This window comes from Conger conger, chromosome 10 (assembly GCF_963514075.1).
Source record: "Conger conger chromosome 10, fConCon1.1, whole genome shotgun sequence".
NCBI lineage: Eukaryota > Metazoa > Chordata > Actinopteri > Anguilliformes > Congridae > Conger > Conger conger.
The window spans coordinates 6,285,004-6,303,109 of record NC_083769.1 but is presented as its reverse complement, the minus strand read 5'-3'; the positions used below and the strand labels follow the sequence as shown (position 1 = coordinate 6,303,109).

At 44.0% G+C, this 18,106-nt stretch overlaps 1 protein-coding gene across 1 annotated transcript in view; it reads right to left on the bottom strand.

The window, feature by feature from the left end:
* Positions 1 to 543: 543 nt before the first annotated feature.
* Positions 544 to 18,106, bottom strand: part of LOC133138229 (guanine nucleotide-binding protein G(i) subunit alpha-3) — a 65,332-nt gene continuing 47,769 nt past the window's right edge. Inside the window, exons 5-9 of the mRNA XM_061256812.1 lie at positions 16,681 to 16,809; positions 10,814 to 10,943; positions 8,792 to 8,945; positions 3,839 to 4,051; positions 544 to 2,511 (exon numbers count right to left, since the gene is read on the bottom strand). Coding sequence (XP_061112796.1) covers positions 3,861 to 4,051; positions 8,792 to 8,945; positions 10,814 to 10,943; positions 16,681 to 16,809 — 604 coding nt within the window. The 3' untranslated portion in view covers positions 544 to 2,511; positions 3,839 to 3,860. The remainder of the gene's footprint in view (positions 2,512 to 3,838; positions 4,052 to 8,791; positions 8,946 to 10,813; positions 10,944 to 16,680; positions 16,810 to 18,106) is intronic.

Below are 18,106 nucleotides of genomic sequence, written 5' to 3'. Positions count from 1 at the left end.
CTACACATTTGAACTATAACCAAGTGAACCACAAGTCATACAAGTCATAGGCTTACGAATTCAAGATTACAAATAATGGGGAAAACGCATTTCAAATGACAACCCATTTCCATGGAATATACAATTGATACAGAATCTAATAATAATGAAAATCTTATTTTCATTATACAGTGTGACATTTCAGAATTTGCTTGGGGGCATCATAGATGCCAGTAGAACGCTGGTTTGATTATCAAGCCATTGTATATCCCCTCACACTATGCAGGTAAGGACATACCAACCCAAACCTACATTCTTAGAAATTTGTTCAAATTGTGAAAATGTCTAGGACGGCATAGTGGTGGCCATTTGTATGTAAAATCATATTATGTCATGCATATCTGGGATTATTTGTGAGTTTTGACTAGTGTCCAACAGTATTTAGAAGCCTTCTGACAATAGCTTACAGCTGAAAAGAGGAAGTCCATTCACCATGACAATCCGTTTCCTTGTATGTGATTGGCGATCCAGAGTGAGGCAGGAGAGAACAGCCAGACAGCAGAATTTGTCACCACCATTTAATAGTGTAAAGATTAACAATACATCTGTACAAAGTCAAACTGACAGAGAGATCAGAAATTTCACCAGATCTTTCACAGGAATGTACGGCACTTAGTCAAAAGTGGAAGTCGCTGTAGGTCGATCGCATAATGGTATTTGGCTATTTGGCAACACTTTTTAAGTTTACAGAGTGAAGGCATGCGGTAGGGACAGAGGCCAAGGAGAACATAACTGCCCTTCCCAAAAAAAAAACAAAAGAACAAAAAAAGGCCACTTTCACAAACTAGATCTGTGACTGCCAAGTACGTTCTGCACTGAGCCCCACTCAATTAAAATACACCCATTTCAATTAAAAACATTGTTCTCTCATTAAAATGAGGCTTAAAATGCCAAGCAGTGGTACGCCAAACCTGTTTCTCTTCCATGCGTATAACTCATAGCTTTTTTTGAATAACGTTTCCACAGAAAGTGTTAAACAATCTGAATCAAAGCCACGGTCAAAACATTAGCTGTTCTCCATTAACAGTAACAACTCCTACTCAAACTTAGTGGACAAGCTCCACAAATATAAAAATATTGGTTAGTATAAAGTGGTCCCTTAAAGACTCCCTCTCTAGTTTTGGTTAAAAAACAAAATGGAGGATACCAGCTCCGTAACAGGTATCAACACTGGTGGATTTTAAAATATTTTTCGGCAGCTTAAAGGGATTGTTCACTCCGTGGGGATTTTTGATATCATTTCAGTTTTAGCGTATGGTTTTCATTCGGACGCAGTTTTTGTGTGCGATGAAGGTTATTACGGATTCATGACCTTTAATGTCATGTTGAGTTGGAACTAGTTCCTGTGAGAGCCATAATCTAAAATATCCTTTGTCACACATTCACATGAAAACTGAAATATCACCAAAAAACTCCAGAAAGTGAACTGCCTCTTAAATAAGTTTAAACTACAAACTGCACTCTGCTTCAAAGGCCAAACTATTTTAAACTTTCAGCAAACGAGATAGGTATCAGTAGCAGTGGTTAGAATAAATGAAGCCTCATTGGACCATTTCCATTGCACAATTCATGATCCACAGGTGAATTAGTGTACCGAAAATCATCCTTTTTCTTGTGCCATTTTTAGACAGAGAGGGGGGGGGGGAACATCACTAAAATATTGATGAAAAATCAAACTAAGCTTCTGTGCACAGCTAAATTAAAATCCTGAAATAAATCTATTCAATATTTACAAGAGGAAAGCTGAAGATGATGCAATTTTGACAAAAAAAACAAAAACAAAAACAAAAAAAAAACTAACAAATGCAAGACTATTTTGAACAGGTTGGTAAAACTGGTAAAGGAATACTGGTGTGGAGTATATAAAATGGTGACTACGGACCAAAAGCGGGTTTCCCCACAAGCTCGTGGATGTGAACCGACATCGAAAAACTAAAATCAGCTTTGTACGTTTTGGTCATTGTGCATAGTAAAGTGGCAACCTCAGGACCGGCTGAACAGCAAACTGGTAAGTGGAGGAAAATGGGTTTTACATTTCTGTACAGATGTGCTTCTGTTCTACGATGCTGATGAAAGTGCTTTCTTTTATCCCCTCTTTTCCGGGTTACATTTCTAAAACAGCCTAATGAGGCACCGTCCTCCAGGAAATCCAGAAAATATGCTGGAGTGAAATGGCGGAACTTTCCGGGAGAGCGTCTCTATTATATTTACACAGCTCGGGCCCAGTATGCTTTAGCAGAAGTCGTAATTTGACCTCTTTATCGGGCGGGGTGGGCGGGGGGATAAAATATGGGATATTGAGAATTTGCCGCTGGAACACGCGGGGGAATCTGCATGCAGTGGGGGCACCGTTGCAGTCGTCTAAACCCTCCAGACCCAGAACCCTCTCCCACAAACAGTCCCAGAACCCTCTCCCACAAACAGTCCCAGTGATGATCATCCAATTAGTCATGCTTCAGCCTTGAGAGCAACCTGCAGAGAGAGAGAGAGAGAGAGGGAGAGGGAGAGAGGGGGGAGAGGGAGGGAGAGAGAGAGAGAGAGGGAGAGGGAGAGGGAGGGAGAGAGAGGGAGAGAGGGGAGAGAGAGGTAGGGAGGAAGAAAGAGAGAGGGAGGGAGGGAGAGGGAGGGAGGGAGGGACAGGGCAAGGGAGGGAGACAGAGAGGGAACAGAGTATGAGCCTTCTTTAGGTGCTCAGCATGACCACAGGGGAGCTCCTAAACCTGGTCCTCGAGAGCCGCAGTGTGTGCTGTCGTTACTCTGCACTTAATTGTTCACTTAAAGCAGTTTATTACACAGTTAACTCACCTCGCCTGGTCTCTTGGGTCTGAATTGGTTGCTGATATTAAGGCGAAAACTAAAGCCAGCACACCCTGCGGCTCTCCAGGACCAGGAGTGAGGACCTCTGTTCTAAACTCACAAGCTTATGGAGGGCGACCATCAGACAGAGGCTGTGTGCCGGGCTGGGAAGCTACAGACCACACGGGCCCAGAGATCCAGCATGTCGGTTACCCACATTCCACTTACAACATCGTTATCAGAAATAAGGCGTTCGGGGTAATTTTATGAAGCCTACTCTGTAAAAAGCACTGCATGAGTCTTTTCTGTCGTTACTAGGCAACCGCTCTCCTGTCAATAGGTTTGCTGTCAAACATTCTTCACAATACTAGCAAACTGATTTTGCTGGAAAGTTTAATGTGGTGTATCTTCATGCGATAGGACAGCAGAGAAAATAATGGCAGACATGTTGTGAAATAAAATGTAATGACGTGGGGCACATTTTTCTGCATTTGTAGCTGGCTGCAGCTGCACACCTAAAAACAGAGAGGTGCCCAGGGCAGTGAAACACACTGTGTGGAAAAGCAGTGTTGAAAATGCTTCAAACCCAATGTGTTGGGTGCGGTACCTGTGTTGGGTGAGGTACCTGTGTTGGGTGAGGTACCTGTGTTGGGTGTGCTACCTGTGTTGGGTGAGGTACCTGTGTTGGGTGAGGTACCTGTGTTGGGTGAGGTACCTGTGTTAGGTGCGGTACCTGTGTTGGGTGAGGTACCTGTGTTGGGTGAGGTACCTGTGTTGGGTGAGGTACCTGTGTTGGGTGAGGTAGCTGTGTTGGGTGAGGTACCTGTGTTGGGTGTGGTACCTGTGTTAGGTGCGGTACCTGTGTTAGGTGAGGTACCTGTGTTTGGTGAGGTACCTGTGTTGGGTGAGGTACCTGTGTTGGGTGAGGTACCTGTGTTGGGGGTGGTACCTGTGTTGGGTGCAGTGCCAGTGTTGGGTGAGGTATCCGTGTGAGGTGTTCTACCTGTGAAAGAAGCTCATCTGGCTCAGTACAGCCCGCACTCCTTCAGGTTGTTCTTGATGATGACGTCGGTGACGGCGTCGAAGACAAACTGCACGTTCTTGGTGTCGGTGGCGCAGGTGAAGTGGGTGTAGATCTCCTTGGTGTCCTTCCGCCGGTTCAGGTCCTCGAACTGGCACTGGATGTAGGCTGCAGCCTCCTCGTACGTGTTGGACCCTGAGCCACAGCCAAAAACAGAGCCGCTATTATCTCACATTATACTGCAGTTACTGCACAACTACCCCCACCCCTGCAGGGGAGGGAGGGAGGGAGGGAGGGGGGGGGGAGAGAGAGACAGGGGGGTAAGGAGAGAGGTGGAAGGCTGGAGAGAGAGAGCGAGAGGGAGAGAGGGGGAAGGGCAGAGAAATAGAAAGAGAGAGAGGGAGAGAGAGAGAGAGAGGGGAGCGTAAGGAGAGAGGTGGAAGGGTGGAGAGAGAGAGGGAGAGGGAGAGAGGGGGAAGCGAGAAAGAAAGAGAGATGGGAGAGAGGGAGGGAGAGAGAGGGAAGGGGGGAGAAAGGATGAAGGGCAGAGATAGAGGTGGGGAAGAGCGAGAAAGGGGAGAGAGATGGGGAGCCTAGAAAGAGAGAGAGAGAGAGAGAGAGAGAGAGAGAACGCCTAAGAAGGGACATAAGATTCATTCTACCTATAGGCGAGATTAAAACACATATCACATAATAAATCTCAACCTACATTTTTTTCTACTGCTGGAAATTGCCGTGGCAAAGAAGCAGGCTCACGCACAAAACACCACACTTTAAATCCTCCAGCTTTTAGTGTGGTAAAAACAAATTATTTAATAAAATCAGTTCCTCCCATCTGTCTTGGATTAAATCCTATTTTCCCGGTGTGGAAATGACTAATTAAGCACGGGGAATGAGAAACAGTGTTTTAATACTTTTCTTCTTCTTTTAACTGGAACCAAGCTGTGAGATTCAGAACCATGTATTTATTCCGCTGCCGTTTTTCACAGCACTGAAAACGAGGGTCTTCCGTGAAGGGGGCCGATGCATTCGAGTGGGGAAAGGCTAGCGGGAAACTAATGGCTACATTGTCAATCTTAATAAACTCTGGGAAAAAAAAGATGTGAAAGGACAAGGACATGTTACTATATGACGTAACGCGGCACAGAAATTCCGGAGCGTTCCGTTCCCGAGCCCAGCCAATCGCGCGCCTCCGTTCCCGAGGACGACGGTGACAGATACGTAACGCTCCGCTGCTTTCTCTGGTAATTCCCCACGGCGGTGAGCAAACATTACATAATTACCAAGACAGATTGCAACATTAGTCCCGACGGCCGAATGAACCGCCGGCCGTCTGCGTCTGCGATGGGTCCCGTCACGCCGCAGAGCCGTCAGGCTGCCGCTCATTACAGACCGTCCAGCGGGCGCGTGCAGTCAGCGCTCCCGCCTCAGAGTGCCCCGACGCTCCCCTGGCCCGCTTCAGCCTTCCTCTCTCCTCCGGCGGGTTAATGTCAGCCGTGCGCTACGCTGCATCTGCTTCCCTTTACAATATTAAAGGTGCACTAGGTAATCTCGGACTCCTAATGGCCAATAAAACTGCAGCAACAGACGCCGCTCAAGCCACAACACTGTTTATCCCCGTTCTCTGTGAACGCGCTGACGTTGGAACCTCCCCCACGCCATTGCGGCAATTAGAACCAATGAGGTTGAAGTATTGTAGCTAATGCCTCTCAGGTTAAACTACCTGCAGTCTAGCGGCTATGGTACATGACTGGGACCCGGAATGTTAGTGGTTCAAGCCCCGGTGTAGTCACAATAAGATCCACATAGCTGTTGGGACATTGAGCAAGGCCGTTAACCCCACATTGCTCCAGGGGAATTGTCTAATAAACTCTAAGTCACTTTGAATAAAGGAGCCAGCTCTATATATATATATATATATATATATATATATATATATATATATATAATAAGCAAGTGGAATAACTAGCGGTACTGTGAGAACCACATCAAGATAAACTATAAACTAACCGTATGAAAGAACACATCTCTATGTGCCCCTGTGGACACAGGGATGCTGACTTGCATCTAGAGAAATGAAGTAGGGTCCCTAAACGAAAAAGGAAGACCTCCTTCATCAAACCCAAAAACTGCTCCAGGGGCTTCATTCTCTCCCCCTCTCCCTCTCTCCCTCCTCAATTGCAACTGCTCTCTCTGGCATCTCTCCCAGGGCATCCTTGAAAAAGAGAAACACATTCTCAATGCACCTCCCTGGGTTAAATAAAGGACCGTGAAAAGAATAATGACTACAGATGTACAATCTTATCTTGCGAATAACAATACCTTCACAAATCATTCCAAAACAAAGAATTCTGCCCATTCTTCCACAATATCACCAACCAATGAGATAAGGAGTCCTCCTCCGCTTCCCCACCAATCAGCAGCGTGCTTCTCCGTCCTCTGGGAGGGGCCAAGGGGAATGTGCTGACTGCTGTGTGCTTTAATTTCAGGCCGATCGTCTAAACCGGCAAGGCAAATCGAATCGATTTCCTCTGCCTCGCCGAGCTGTTCCACAAATAGAAGACGGGGGCTCAGCTGAACAGCGGGATAGCGGTGGGGTTTATAAAGCGTGCCGCGTGAAGCGCTGGTCCACTGCGCGCCACCACCCAGCATGCACCTGGCTTCAGCGCTGAACACTAGCGTGCATCCCGAAGCCTTCAAAAAGAGGGCAAGGTGACGATGGCTGAACTCCACTAGGAAATGTCTTCAGCATCGGGTGTGCAGAACACGTAGTACTGGGTTATTATTTATTACTACTTTTGTGTGGAGTTTAAGAGGCCTTCAAAGCATTACAAATATTTTTGTAGAGGCAAGTCTCCAAACCGTAATTGGTCTAATATAGTCCAATTAGCTTATAAATTAAATATATTTTGTACATAATCATTTATATATTTATAAATTTATATTTATAATAAGCAATCACCGTGGTTGTAAGTCTCAGAAGACATTTTGAGATAAAAGAGCAAAGCGTAATTTATTCTTGTTCTCACTGCCATTACTCAGGCAAATGGGAGCAGTTTAGTTTAGCGGTATTTACCGTCTGTAATGTATGTACCATGGTAAAACTGGCCCAGAAGACACCGGGAGAGGCTGTCAAAAGACCCTGTCCTACCCCGGTGAACAGGTCTGTCGCCCACTAAACTACCTCAGCCTGATTTGACATGCAATGAATCACTGGGGAAAACCTTGCTCAGCACACTGCAGGCTGTACACTGCTGAACTGTCTTAAAGGCATACTATGCAGGATTCTTATCTTGAAAATATTGTAAAGTATCCACGCTCAATCATATCTTTGATGCACTCACCATCTTTGTCTTTGCGCAGATGTGGTGAATTTGTGCTCCTATCCTTTATTTATTCCTCTAAACCCCGTTTTACACCATGCAGAGTGGCTGCAGTGCGTACCCAGCACGTAGGACGCAGCACAGCAAGCTGAACATTTCACACCGGTTCACTCCCATATCTGAGGCCATCTATAAACACACATGAAGCGTAGGTCTGACTGCAAGCAGGCAATAGCCATTCTTTCTGGGGACACAATTCCTTTAAAAATGCTGCTTACAGGCCTGTCATTTTCCACGCAGTATTCATAAACATATGAATGAGAAGAACTGCACAAATGTGAACCAAGTAATAATGCGTACCAATTAGTTATGATTCTCTCCCGAGCTGGTCTGTCCAAACCTGAAACGTCCTATGATTACAGGTGTGTACAGCGAGTACAGGTTACTCTAACCAGGACATGGTGAACATATTTTGATACATCTGAATTGTATACATTTTCTCCCCTTTCTTCTCGAAAATCAAAGAGCCAAGAGAACATCTACGGAGGGCCGTACAAAGGCCTCGGGTTGCCAGGTGAACATCTCCGGGAGATCCGCGAGTTCATCAAAGAACGATCTCGCTCGTATTCTTCAAAAACAGTACTCGCTGCTTTTACCGTGGAGACCCGTCGTATATAATCCCCTGTTGACCACTTCAAAAGCATCTGTCATCATCAAGTCAAACCCACAGCCATCTGCGTGCCATTACAATGACAGACAGCCTCACTTACAGATACATTCTCTCAATGCTAAAGGATAAGGATGAAAGAATAAGCATAAAGCATAATTAAATTCAAGGGTTTGCCACATTACCGTTTGAGAACAATTTTCGTTACTTCATAAATGTATTCAGGAATTGTGCATCGTACGTACAGTATATGTTAATAAAGTGGACATTCTACAATGTCCATGTTGTATACACATTAGCTAATTAGCCTAATCATTCGTTCAAACCAACATTATGAGTGCATAGCCAGCCAATGCAGCACTATGATTCTGAAGCTGGACTTTAAATTCCACAGCAGTGTGTTGGTAGCGTAGCTGCAGAGGGCGGAAGTTGGACTCCCAGGTGGTACACTGCCAAAACCGATAAAGCACTAAGCCTAAATTCCTTCAGTAAATAGCCAGCTGTATAAATGCTTAGTGTGTGAACTGTGTACACTACTCTGACTGAGGCCATCTGCGGAACAAATAAGGCCAATTCATAGTTCGCCAACGTACGATCGTTTCCAGCAGCGATTCTCACATTTCACGTAAATTGTATTGAACTTTGACCCCATCGCTGGCTCAATTGTCATGACAACCTTATTATAGAATGTCCTCACCTGTAATTATGTTTAGAAAATTGTCATCAACTAGCTTCTACATCTTGAGCTCGCAATGACTCCACTTCTGCGATGCGTCAGTTTATACTTTTCGTTTATACTTGTAGTGTATACTTGAGTATAAACCAAAATCATCAAAGTCAAAACCAAAGTCGAGCGATAATAGAATGTTGGTGACATTGTAGCGATATCATGGTCCAACCGAACATCGCCTAACGATGAGCTGGCCTTTAAACTGAAGTCCTCACCCGAATACTCTGGGTAGCAGATTGTGAGCGGGCTTCTCTTGATCTTGTCCTCGAACAGGTCCTTCTTGTTGAGGAACAGGATGATGGAGGTGTCAGTGAACCACTTGTTGTTGCAGATGCTGTCGAACAGCTTCATGCTCTCGTGCATGCGGTTCTGCGAAGAGAAAAATTACACTGCTCCACTGATTGGCTCAGATGAGTCACATGGGCACCAGGGCCAGCCAATGAAATGTGTATTTTTGTAATTAGCATTGATCTTGGGTTCATGCGATCACATAAGCTGAGGTGACCAGCCCAGGACCTGGGGACCGACAGGGACTGTTGGTTTACATTTTCACCTTGATACACTGTTTTCACCCGTCTGGGGTTGTCGAATGTTTAAAACCTCATCACACCACTAGTGAGGGGAAAAACAAAGCAAAACGGTGGCTTGCAAGCACACTAAACTCTGGCAGTAAATAAACAAATTACCAGACAATACCAGAAAGGATTATCCGTGAGAGATAAGAGACTTAACGCTAATTAAAAGAACCAGCGTCCAAAAGCATTTGGAGAAAACCTGTACTTATTCTGCCATTCACCAAACAAATACCCCAGCTACCAAAAGGTTATACAAGAAATAGCTTTGCAAATAAGTTTCAGAATTGGTGAGGTGCAATTGAACACTTTTATTTGTCATACTGAGAGCACACCCTACAGATGGCCATGGGCAAGAACAAACAGAAATGTTACAACAACACAATGCCCGTCTGTGGTGCGGAAGAGTTTTGTGTGTGTGACGGCGTGAGAGCAGCTCTCGAGCGCAGTCATGGGACCGCAGCCCGAGCTGAGCCCATACTAATGAGCTCATCGCGCCTCTGTGAGTGGATAAGGGGCCGATTCACACCGCTGTAATGAGAGCCACTCTACCTGCGACACTCTCCCTGGGCTTGTATATACACTCAGTGAGCTAATGGGCATTTATTAGACTTATATTTTACACTTATTAAGTCTTCTGCTGCTGTAGCCTGTCCACTTAGAGGTCTGAGGCGCTGTGTGTTCAGAGATGCTCTTCTGAATACCATGGTTGTAACGTGTGGTTGTTTGCGTTACTGTCGCCTTCCTGTCAGCTTCGACCAGTCTGGCCATTCTCCTCTGACCTCTCTCATTAACCATGCGTTTCTGCACCGCACAACTGCTGCTCACTGGATGTTTTTGTTTTTCGCACCATTTCTCTGCCAACTCTAGAGACTGTTGTGCTTCAAAATCCCAGGGGATCAGCAGATTTTGAGATGCTCAAACCACCCTGTCTGGCACCAACAATCATTCCAAAGTCACTTAGATCACATTTCTTCCCCATTCTGACATTCGGTCTGAAAAACAGCTGAACCTCTTGACCATGTCCACATGCATTTATGCATTTTAGTTGATGTCACGTAATTGGCAGATTAAATATTTGCATTAACAAGCTGGTGTACTAGTCTACCAAATAAAGTGATCACAGAGTGTACATATAGTGATATAGACATCCACATCCATAGTGTTTACATACATTCACCCCTTATAGCCAGTTCGGATTGAAGTCATACAGTAAGCTGATGAAATGGGTCTAGAAGCCCTTTAAAGGAATGGTGTGAACTACCAGGTGTCGGAGTGTCTGCTGATGTGCTTGCACATATCTTATATTTAGATTTAAAATATTAAAATCTGTTAAATAAGACAAAAATATTGCCAAAGAGGTGAGACAGTTTGACTCACTTCAAGATTTGCCAATCGGGTAAGAAAATCTCACCTGTCAAGCAACTTAAAATAAGCTCATATTTTCTACATCAGAAAAAAGTGTCATTATAAGACTAGAACGCTTAAGAGAGACTTTTCTTTGGTAGTGTGCTGGGGCCCTTGATATTAAACACGTCTAATCCTCAGTCAACGGCGAGATCGCTCCACTCAGCTAACTCGTAGCTAGCCGTTATGGAAACGGTCACTTAAACGCGAAACTCTGCCGGTCTCGTACGGTCGCGGTTTCGGTCGAGATCCTCTCACCATCTCCTCGTCCTCAGCCAGCACCAGGTCGTAGTCGCTGAGTGCCACGCAGAAGATGATGGCGGTCACGCCCTCGAAGCAGTGGATCCATTTCTTCCTCTCCGAGCGCTGGCCGCCCACGTCGAACATCCTGCGGAGAGAGGAAGAGGCTCTCTGGGTCAAACCGGGTCCCGGCACCCCACTTCAGTCTCTGCCTGGCCACCGGGGATGAGGGCCAGCTCCATATCAACTCAGTCAGTTCAAATGGTTTTCATTTCACATAATTAACTCAAAAAGTTGAAAGTTAATAGTGGCTGAGGTGCTTGACTGTTGGGCACCTTGAACAAGGCCCTTAACCCTGAATTTCTCCAGGGCATTTTCTCCCCCTGCTTAGTCTCCTTGGATTAAACCTTTCGTTACATAAGCAATTATTATTATTACATGTATATATTCAAAGGGATTATCACTCACTTATTGGAGAGGACAGTTTATCGGACTTTCCTAACAAGGTAACAAAACCGACACAATCAAATGTGCACCATAGAAAAAAAAACACAGACATGCAGTAAAGTTACCCAGATGCACATTAGCACATAGAAAGAAAATTGTAGTGGTAACACATTTCAACCATTGAAGATTTCCTTCGACAGAAGTAGGTAATTTCCTGAACTGGTTGAAAAGAGGATTGAGCCTCAGCCAAATTCGAAAGTTTTTCAAACGGAAAAAGAAAATGACATAAAATGATGTCCCACAGGAGAGTGTGAATCCAAACTCATACCAGCAGCAATGTTTACTGCACAGGGAATTACAAACAGTATATGTGCATTTCTGTGCTGCTAAGATGTGCCTCCATTTTGTAACCTTATCTACCCTCCTCTATATTTTTTCACTGATGAAAAGCAGGTTATAAACTGAAACAGGCTGAAAGGTTTTTTTTACGCTTTGGTGTAGCTTTTACTACATCATCCTACATACAGAATTCCCTCACATTTTAAATACAAAAAAACTAAATAAGAACTGGTTTTTTACCGTACCAATAGGTACGGTTTGAATCCTTGCACTGCTGTTGGGCACACAACCGTAACTGTAGGGTGTCAGCCCAGCGTGATAAATATAGACACATCTCATTAGTCACTGGAGCGCCATCAACCGAAGTATCTCTTTCATTCTTTGTCCGAAAGGCCACGTGAAACGCTCAATTAGAACGGGCGCATTTCTAGGACAAACACCGGCATTAAGAATAAGCGAGAGAACAATGAGCGTACTGTTCGGTCGCAACCCTAGACGACTGTGTACAGACTGGAAGTCTCCGGAACAACGGGAACGTACATTTGATACAGGCCTCCTCCTGACTGCGGTGGGGATGTGGTGCATGGCGCGGCATGGAGTTGTTATACAATTACACTCGCGCACGCGTTCCGACCGGCCTCTGGAGCTTAGCGCTGCTAAGTGAAATAAGAAAGGCCGTGCTTTTTCGACCGCATGACCGCCCAGGGGGAAATGTGTTCCAGTCTGTTCAGATACACTTAACCCATTTCAAATGATTCACCCCCACTGATACACATGAAAAATTTCAGCACTCATTAGGCAATGTGATAAACTGGATTTGTAATCCGAGAACCTTTTAGGGCAGAGAAACCCATCTTCTCTCAAGGATACAGACATGCTAGATCAGTTCTAATTGCCTGAAGTTAATACGTTCTTTTCCTTAAGGTGCTGTCTTCCCTGCACCGTAGGCATGGTTCATAATCTGAAGCAACGTGATCGTGTATTATGAGGATTTCCTCAACATAGAGGACCATATGCACACGCACACACACAGAAGGCCCACACAGACACACAGTGAAATACACACAGATAAAAAACATGCATGTCCATTGTGCATGAAGACACACAGACACACGTGAAGACCCCGTGCACTCTCTCACTCTCTCACTCTCTCACTCTCTCACTCTCTCACTCTCTCACTCTCTCACTCTCTCACTCTCTCTCTCTCTCTCTCTCTCTCTCTCTCTCTCTCTCTCTCTCTCTCTCTCTCTCACTCACTCACTCACTCACTCACTCACTCACTCACTCACTCACTCACTCACTCACTCACTCACTCACTCACTCACTCACTCGTTGGGGAAGGTGGAGTACAGCACTGCTCTGAAAATGCACTTAATGTGTTTACCCTCATCACTGTGCTGTCTCTGTTCTGACTCATATTTTATTCATGGCCGCACTGCTACTATATTTTATTGATTTCTGTTTATTCCTGTTTTGTAAACGCATGAATTACAGCACACATTGCAGCGTCACTGCTTAATTACCAGTTCAGCACCCCGATCAAGACTCTGGATCGCTTTGAATGTAAATGTAGGCCGGAATGTTCTGACTGAATTTCATCTCTTGTAACTTTAGCGTAAAACAGCTTGACAGCACTTGTTTTATTCTCTTTTGCAATCAGAAAAAAGAGCAACAATGCTGTTAAAATAAAGGTTAATAATAATGTGCTCACCTGCGTAGCATACTTAAATAAAACATTTTTATTTTTTTGCTCCCATTTTTAATACTGGTCTTGTAGTCGTTGTTTTTACAACAGCATAAAAAGCAACAGGAAGCGCTAACAGCAACAACCCTAAGAGCTCTTGCCAAGTTTTAGAGGTCATTCCAATAATGCAGAAAAAGACCAGCTCTGGCATCAATCATCAGTCGTGGAATGTATACAAAAGTGTGGCAGTAGCTTCTACACTATACACTATACACACTGTACACTATGGAATAAACCATCAATTGTTTAATTGTTTTAATTGTTTAAAAATAAACAAATTCAATGGACTTCCCTTGAATTTTGAGTGCTATACAAGTTGCCTACTTGACACTCTGATGTTGTTTAGAGATCGCACAAATAGCCACAACGCTTCCTGCGTGGTGTGTTGCCGATTCGCCACGAAAATATCGGCAAGGTTTTTGATTATCGACCTTTCCCACAATGCCTTGCGCCGTGCTTGTTCTCAGCTAATTACGCCAGCCCGGATTCTATTCGTCTGGTGTCAGGTAATCGGGCGTAGAAATAAACGCGGAACGCGCATGATTGAGCGAGGTCTGGAACGTTCCGCCAGACACCGGAGAAAATGGGAAACCGGCCCTCGTTCTTCAAAGATAACAAGTTAGGAGGAGAAAATTAGGAGGGCAGATGTGGCTGACGGTGAGGTCATTTTTCTCAATTTGTCTCCCGGGAAAATGTGGAAGGAATTCAGAGCGCCAGGGCACAGAGCTGGGGCAGGTTACCGACAACCTGCCAGACGCTGTGGTTTCCAGTGGAGAAAGCCAGTCCCATAGCTCTACACAATATCTACAATATTTATAGCATAAGAAAACACTCAGAACACAGGAATGCAGGGCTATTATTTTATGTTGTTTAGGGCGGTATGAATGCGGTCAGGTACTGCACCTTATGTCATAGAATGCTTTCAAAGGTTGACGCCGCAGCGCAAGTTTAGTTTAAAAATAAAATATTAAGTATAAAACTCGCATACCACTCAGAATTCAAGGGAAGTTTTTATTTTTTTTATTTTTTTTATTTTATTTTTTTTAAGGCAGCCAAGCTAGCAAAATATTCGTTACTTTCTATTCATGTATTCTGGTGCAAAAGAGGTGCTCCAATACACGGAACATCAAAATGTATAATGAAGCACAGACAAGTAAATGTTTCAGCCAAAGGACCGTCATGAGTACAGAGCATACTGATGATAGTCCTTTTACCAAAACATTTACTTGTCCGCCCCATTATATCTTCTGATGCACCTCTTTAGGGTGCTCCTGTGCAAGGTATTTTTCTGCTAGCTTGGCTTCCATAAAATAAAAATAAACAAATTCAATGAACTTCCCTTGAATTTTGAGTGCTATGCAAGCCTACTTGACACTCTCATGTTGTTTAGAGATCCCACAAATAACCACGACGCTTCCTGTGAACTAACCTACACGTTCACAAATAGCCTTCCTTGTGTGGGTTTTGTCACTGGATATTCAAGTTAGTTCACGTTGCATTTTATTTGTAACACATTTGCTAAAAATAATGCACAACATGTCACATACAAGTTTTTTTGGGAAGAAAGTGAAGTAATCATGAATCTGAATTGCAAATCTGAATTATGCATAGATTCAGATCCAGTGTTTCCCAGTGCTTCTATGCATTACCACAAGATCCTCCTTCTCACGGTCTAATGAACATAAGCCTTTGATACCCACTTTCCTCTAATATGCCCACATACATGCACACATAATAGCTTCGCATTCATGCTTTGCATAAACTGTACCATTTGCAAGATTGTCCTTTTACTGATGCATAATTATATAATTTCAAACATATTGGCACTCAGGTAACGCTGAGCTTACATGCAAAGCATTTGCACTTCTGAGAAACGTGATAGTTATCTTTGTACTTTCAACGCCACTGTTATCGCTGAACTTGATATTCATCTGCTCTAAAGGGTTACTGGAATTAAAGAAACTAGAACAAGCTTGTTCGACAGTGTGGCTTCTTTCCATGTTAACGACTGGTGTTATAGACTTACCATCTTATTTTGTTTCGCTCAAGTGCAAAATATTAGCTTGATTTAAGTTACTGTGTGCTTGACAAGTAAAACTCTTACCCTATTTGCAAATCTTGAAATGAGGCTAATTTTCTCACCTCATTGGAAGTTTTTTTGTTTCATTTAGCAAAAAAGTAATGGAAATAGGATCTTAAGTCTAAATACACTCAGTGAGCACTTTATTAGGAAGAACTGTACCCCATCTTCTAAATGCAAATATTTAATCAGCCAATCATGTGGTAGCAATCTACATAAAGAAAAGCATGCAGATGTGGTCACGGGGTTCAGCTGTTTTTCAGACCAAAGATCTTTGGTGCCATAGAGGGTGGTTTCAGTATCTCAGAAAATGCTGATTTCCTGTAATTTCCATGCACAGTCTAGAGTTTGCAGAGAATGGTGCAAAAAACATCCAGTGAGCAGCAGTTCTGTGGACAGAAATGCGTTGTTAATGAGAGGTCAGAGAAGGGCCAGACTGGTCAACGCTGACAGGAAGGTGACAGTAACGCAAACGGCCGCACATTACAACAGTGCAGACAGAAGCAGAAGAGCATATCTGCACACACGTGTCAAACCAAGGCTACAGCAGAAGACTTAATAAGCCTAATAAACACCCAATAAAGTCCTCACTCAGTGGATAAGACTAAGACACTTATCAAGACTTATTGACAGTTCATAGTCCAGCAACAGGTCACTCGACTGAAATCGCAGAACGTTCATGAAAGTTCTACCGTCGCCTGACGTAAACCCTTCGCAAAAATATATAAACACACTCGCAGCGACACTCTGTTGCTGGACGATAAACTGGCCTTAATTAGCTTTATTGTGCAGGCTGTTGTGCACCTTACAGTCCGCATAATTTGTAAACATGGGGCTCTCCCTTTTTGCGTGAGTGCGTGAGGTGTCTGAAGTGCATGTTCTTGCTCATACAGGTTTAGGTTTAGCTGCAACCTACACATCACCAGCTTCGTTATTGTCCTGCACCATTTATGCACCAATCATTACCGTGGAATAAAAACCACACTATTACGCAAGCTTCTTCTAGCTTCTTTTAGCTTCCAGTCACCATCAGATAGACTCAAATGAGATAACCATCGCACCACTCCGAAGTATGATGGTAACCGTCATGGCACTTTTAAAAAAGTTTTTCGTTTAATATCCGAGTGTTTGTCAGGTGCGCGCCTGTGCGTTCAGAAGTATATGCGAAAGGTGTGTGTCGGTGAGGTGCGAGTATGTACGTGTGAATGAGCGCAGGAATGTGTGTGTGTGTGTGTGTGTGCGTGTGAAAGGCTGCAACGGCGTGTTTGAACTGACTTGAAGTACAGCTCCTTGAAGGTGAAGTGCGTCTCCACGATGCCGGTGGTTTTGACTCGGGTTCGAAGCACGTCCTGCTGGGTTGGGATGTAGGTCTGTTGGGATATCCTGTCCAGGTCATTCAGATAGCTGTGGGGGGGGGGGGGGGGGGGCGGTACGAAGACGTCCGTGAAGACAGAGCTCACCCTACACATGAAGTTCAAGCAAGCACACCATTTCAAGCCTATATTTGAGAATAAAAAAAATGTTGGTAACACTTTCTGTGACGGCTCCGTCATAAGCCATGTAAAACATATCACTTTCATAAGCGCTACATTATTCATATGATGTGGTGTTATGTCACCACTGTTGCAGTGAATTATATTGCCATGACACAAATGACATGCCCATATGCCTATTGTAAGTGAGTGACAAACAGTAAGCATTCGTTTATGTGTGTATTAGAGCATGTGTGAGTATGTGTATGTGTATGTATACGTGTGTACGTGTGTGTACGTGTGTGTACGTGTGTGTACGTGTGTGTACGTGTGTGTGTGAGAGAGAAGGATTACTAAATATGGGTTCCTGCCATACAGTGGTGAAGGGTAAACACACAACATGTCTACTCCAGGTACAGCGTAAAACACAGCTGTGCCAAGTTTCATCCCCACCCTACAGCCTTTCCTCCCCACCCTACACCCCACACTCTTGAGCCATCATGGACATCGTTACACCCTACATACTTCACGTTCAGTCATCATGGAAACTGATACACCCTGTGCACTTCCTGTTGAGCCAACATGGATGCCATTAAGCCCTACACACTTAATCTTGAGTCATCATGGAAACTGATACACCCCACACTCTTCACCTTGAGCCATCACGGATGTCTTGTTTCCATAATAAAGCACCATCCTTTACTGTAAGTCTGGGGTGTCACCTGGGGCCAAACACTGCAGTGTGATTCACTGAAACACGTCAGCTGAAGTTCAAAATGAGTCACAGTCTCTATTTATACCTCTATCATTGATGATGAAATACCACCTGCAAATTTAAGCCAACCGGGACAGCTGGAAAGTTTCTGATATAATACTACTCAAAGGCCTCTTGAGAAAGGCAAGAGCCAAAATGTCAGGTGGCTTGAATAAAATATATGACAACGAATCCAAATCTGTGAGTAATCAGTAAAGTCAAAAAAACTTTTATTTATGGTGGTCAAAACTAGTAAAGTGCAGGGCGCATAAAATAGTGAAGTACAAGTGTTATTTTTAACCAGAATGATGTTGCAGCAATTCAACACCCAGCTCGAATAAAAGCTTTAAATAAAAATCTAGAAGAGGCTGGGGGTTGACAGCATAGAGCACCAGAATCCTGACGTGTTTCTTCTAAGAACACCTCGTTTTAAAATCCAACAGCACAGAAGATCCGCAGAACAAGAAAGCACTCC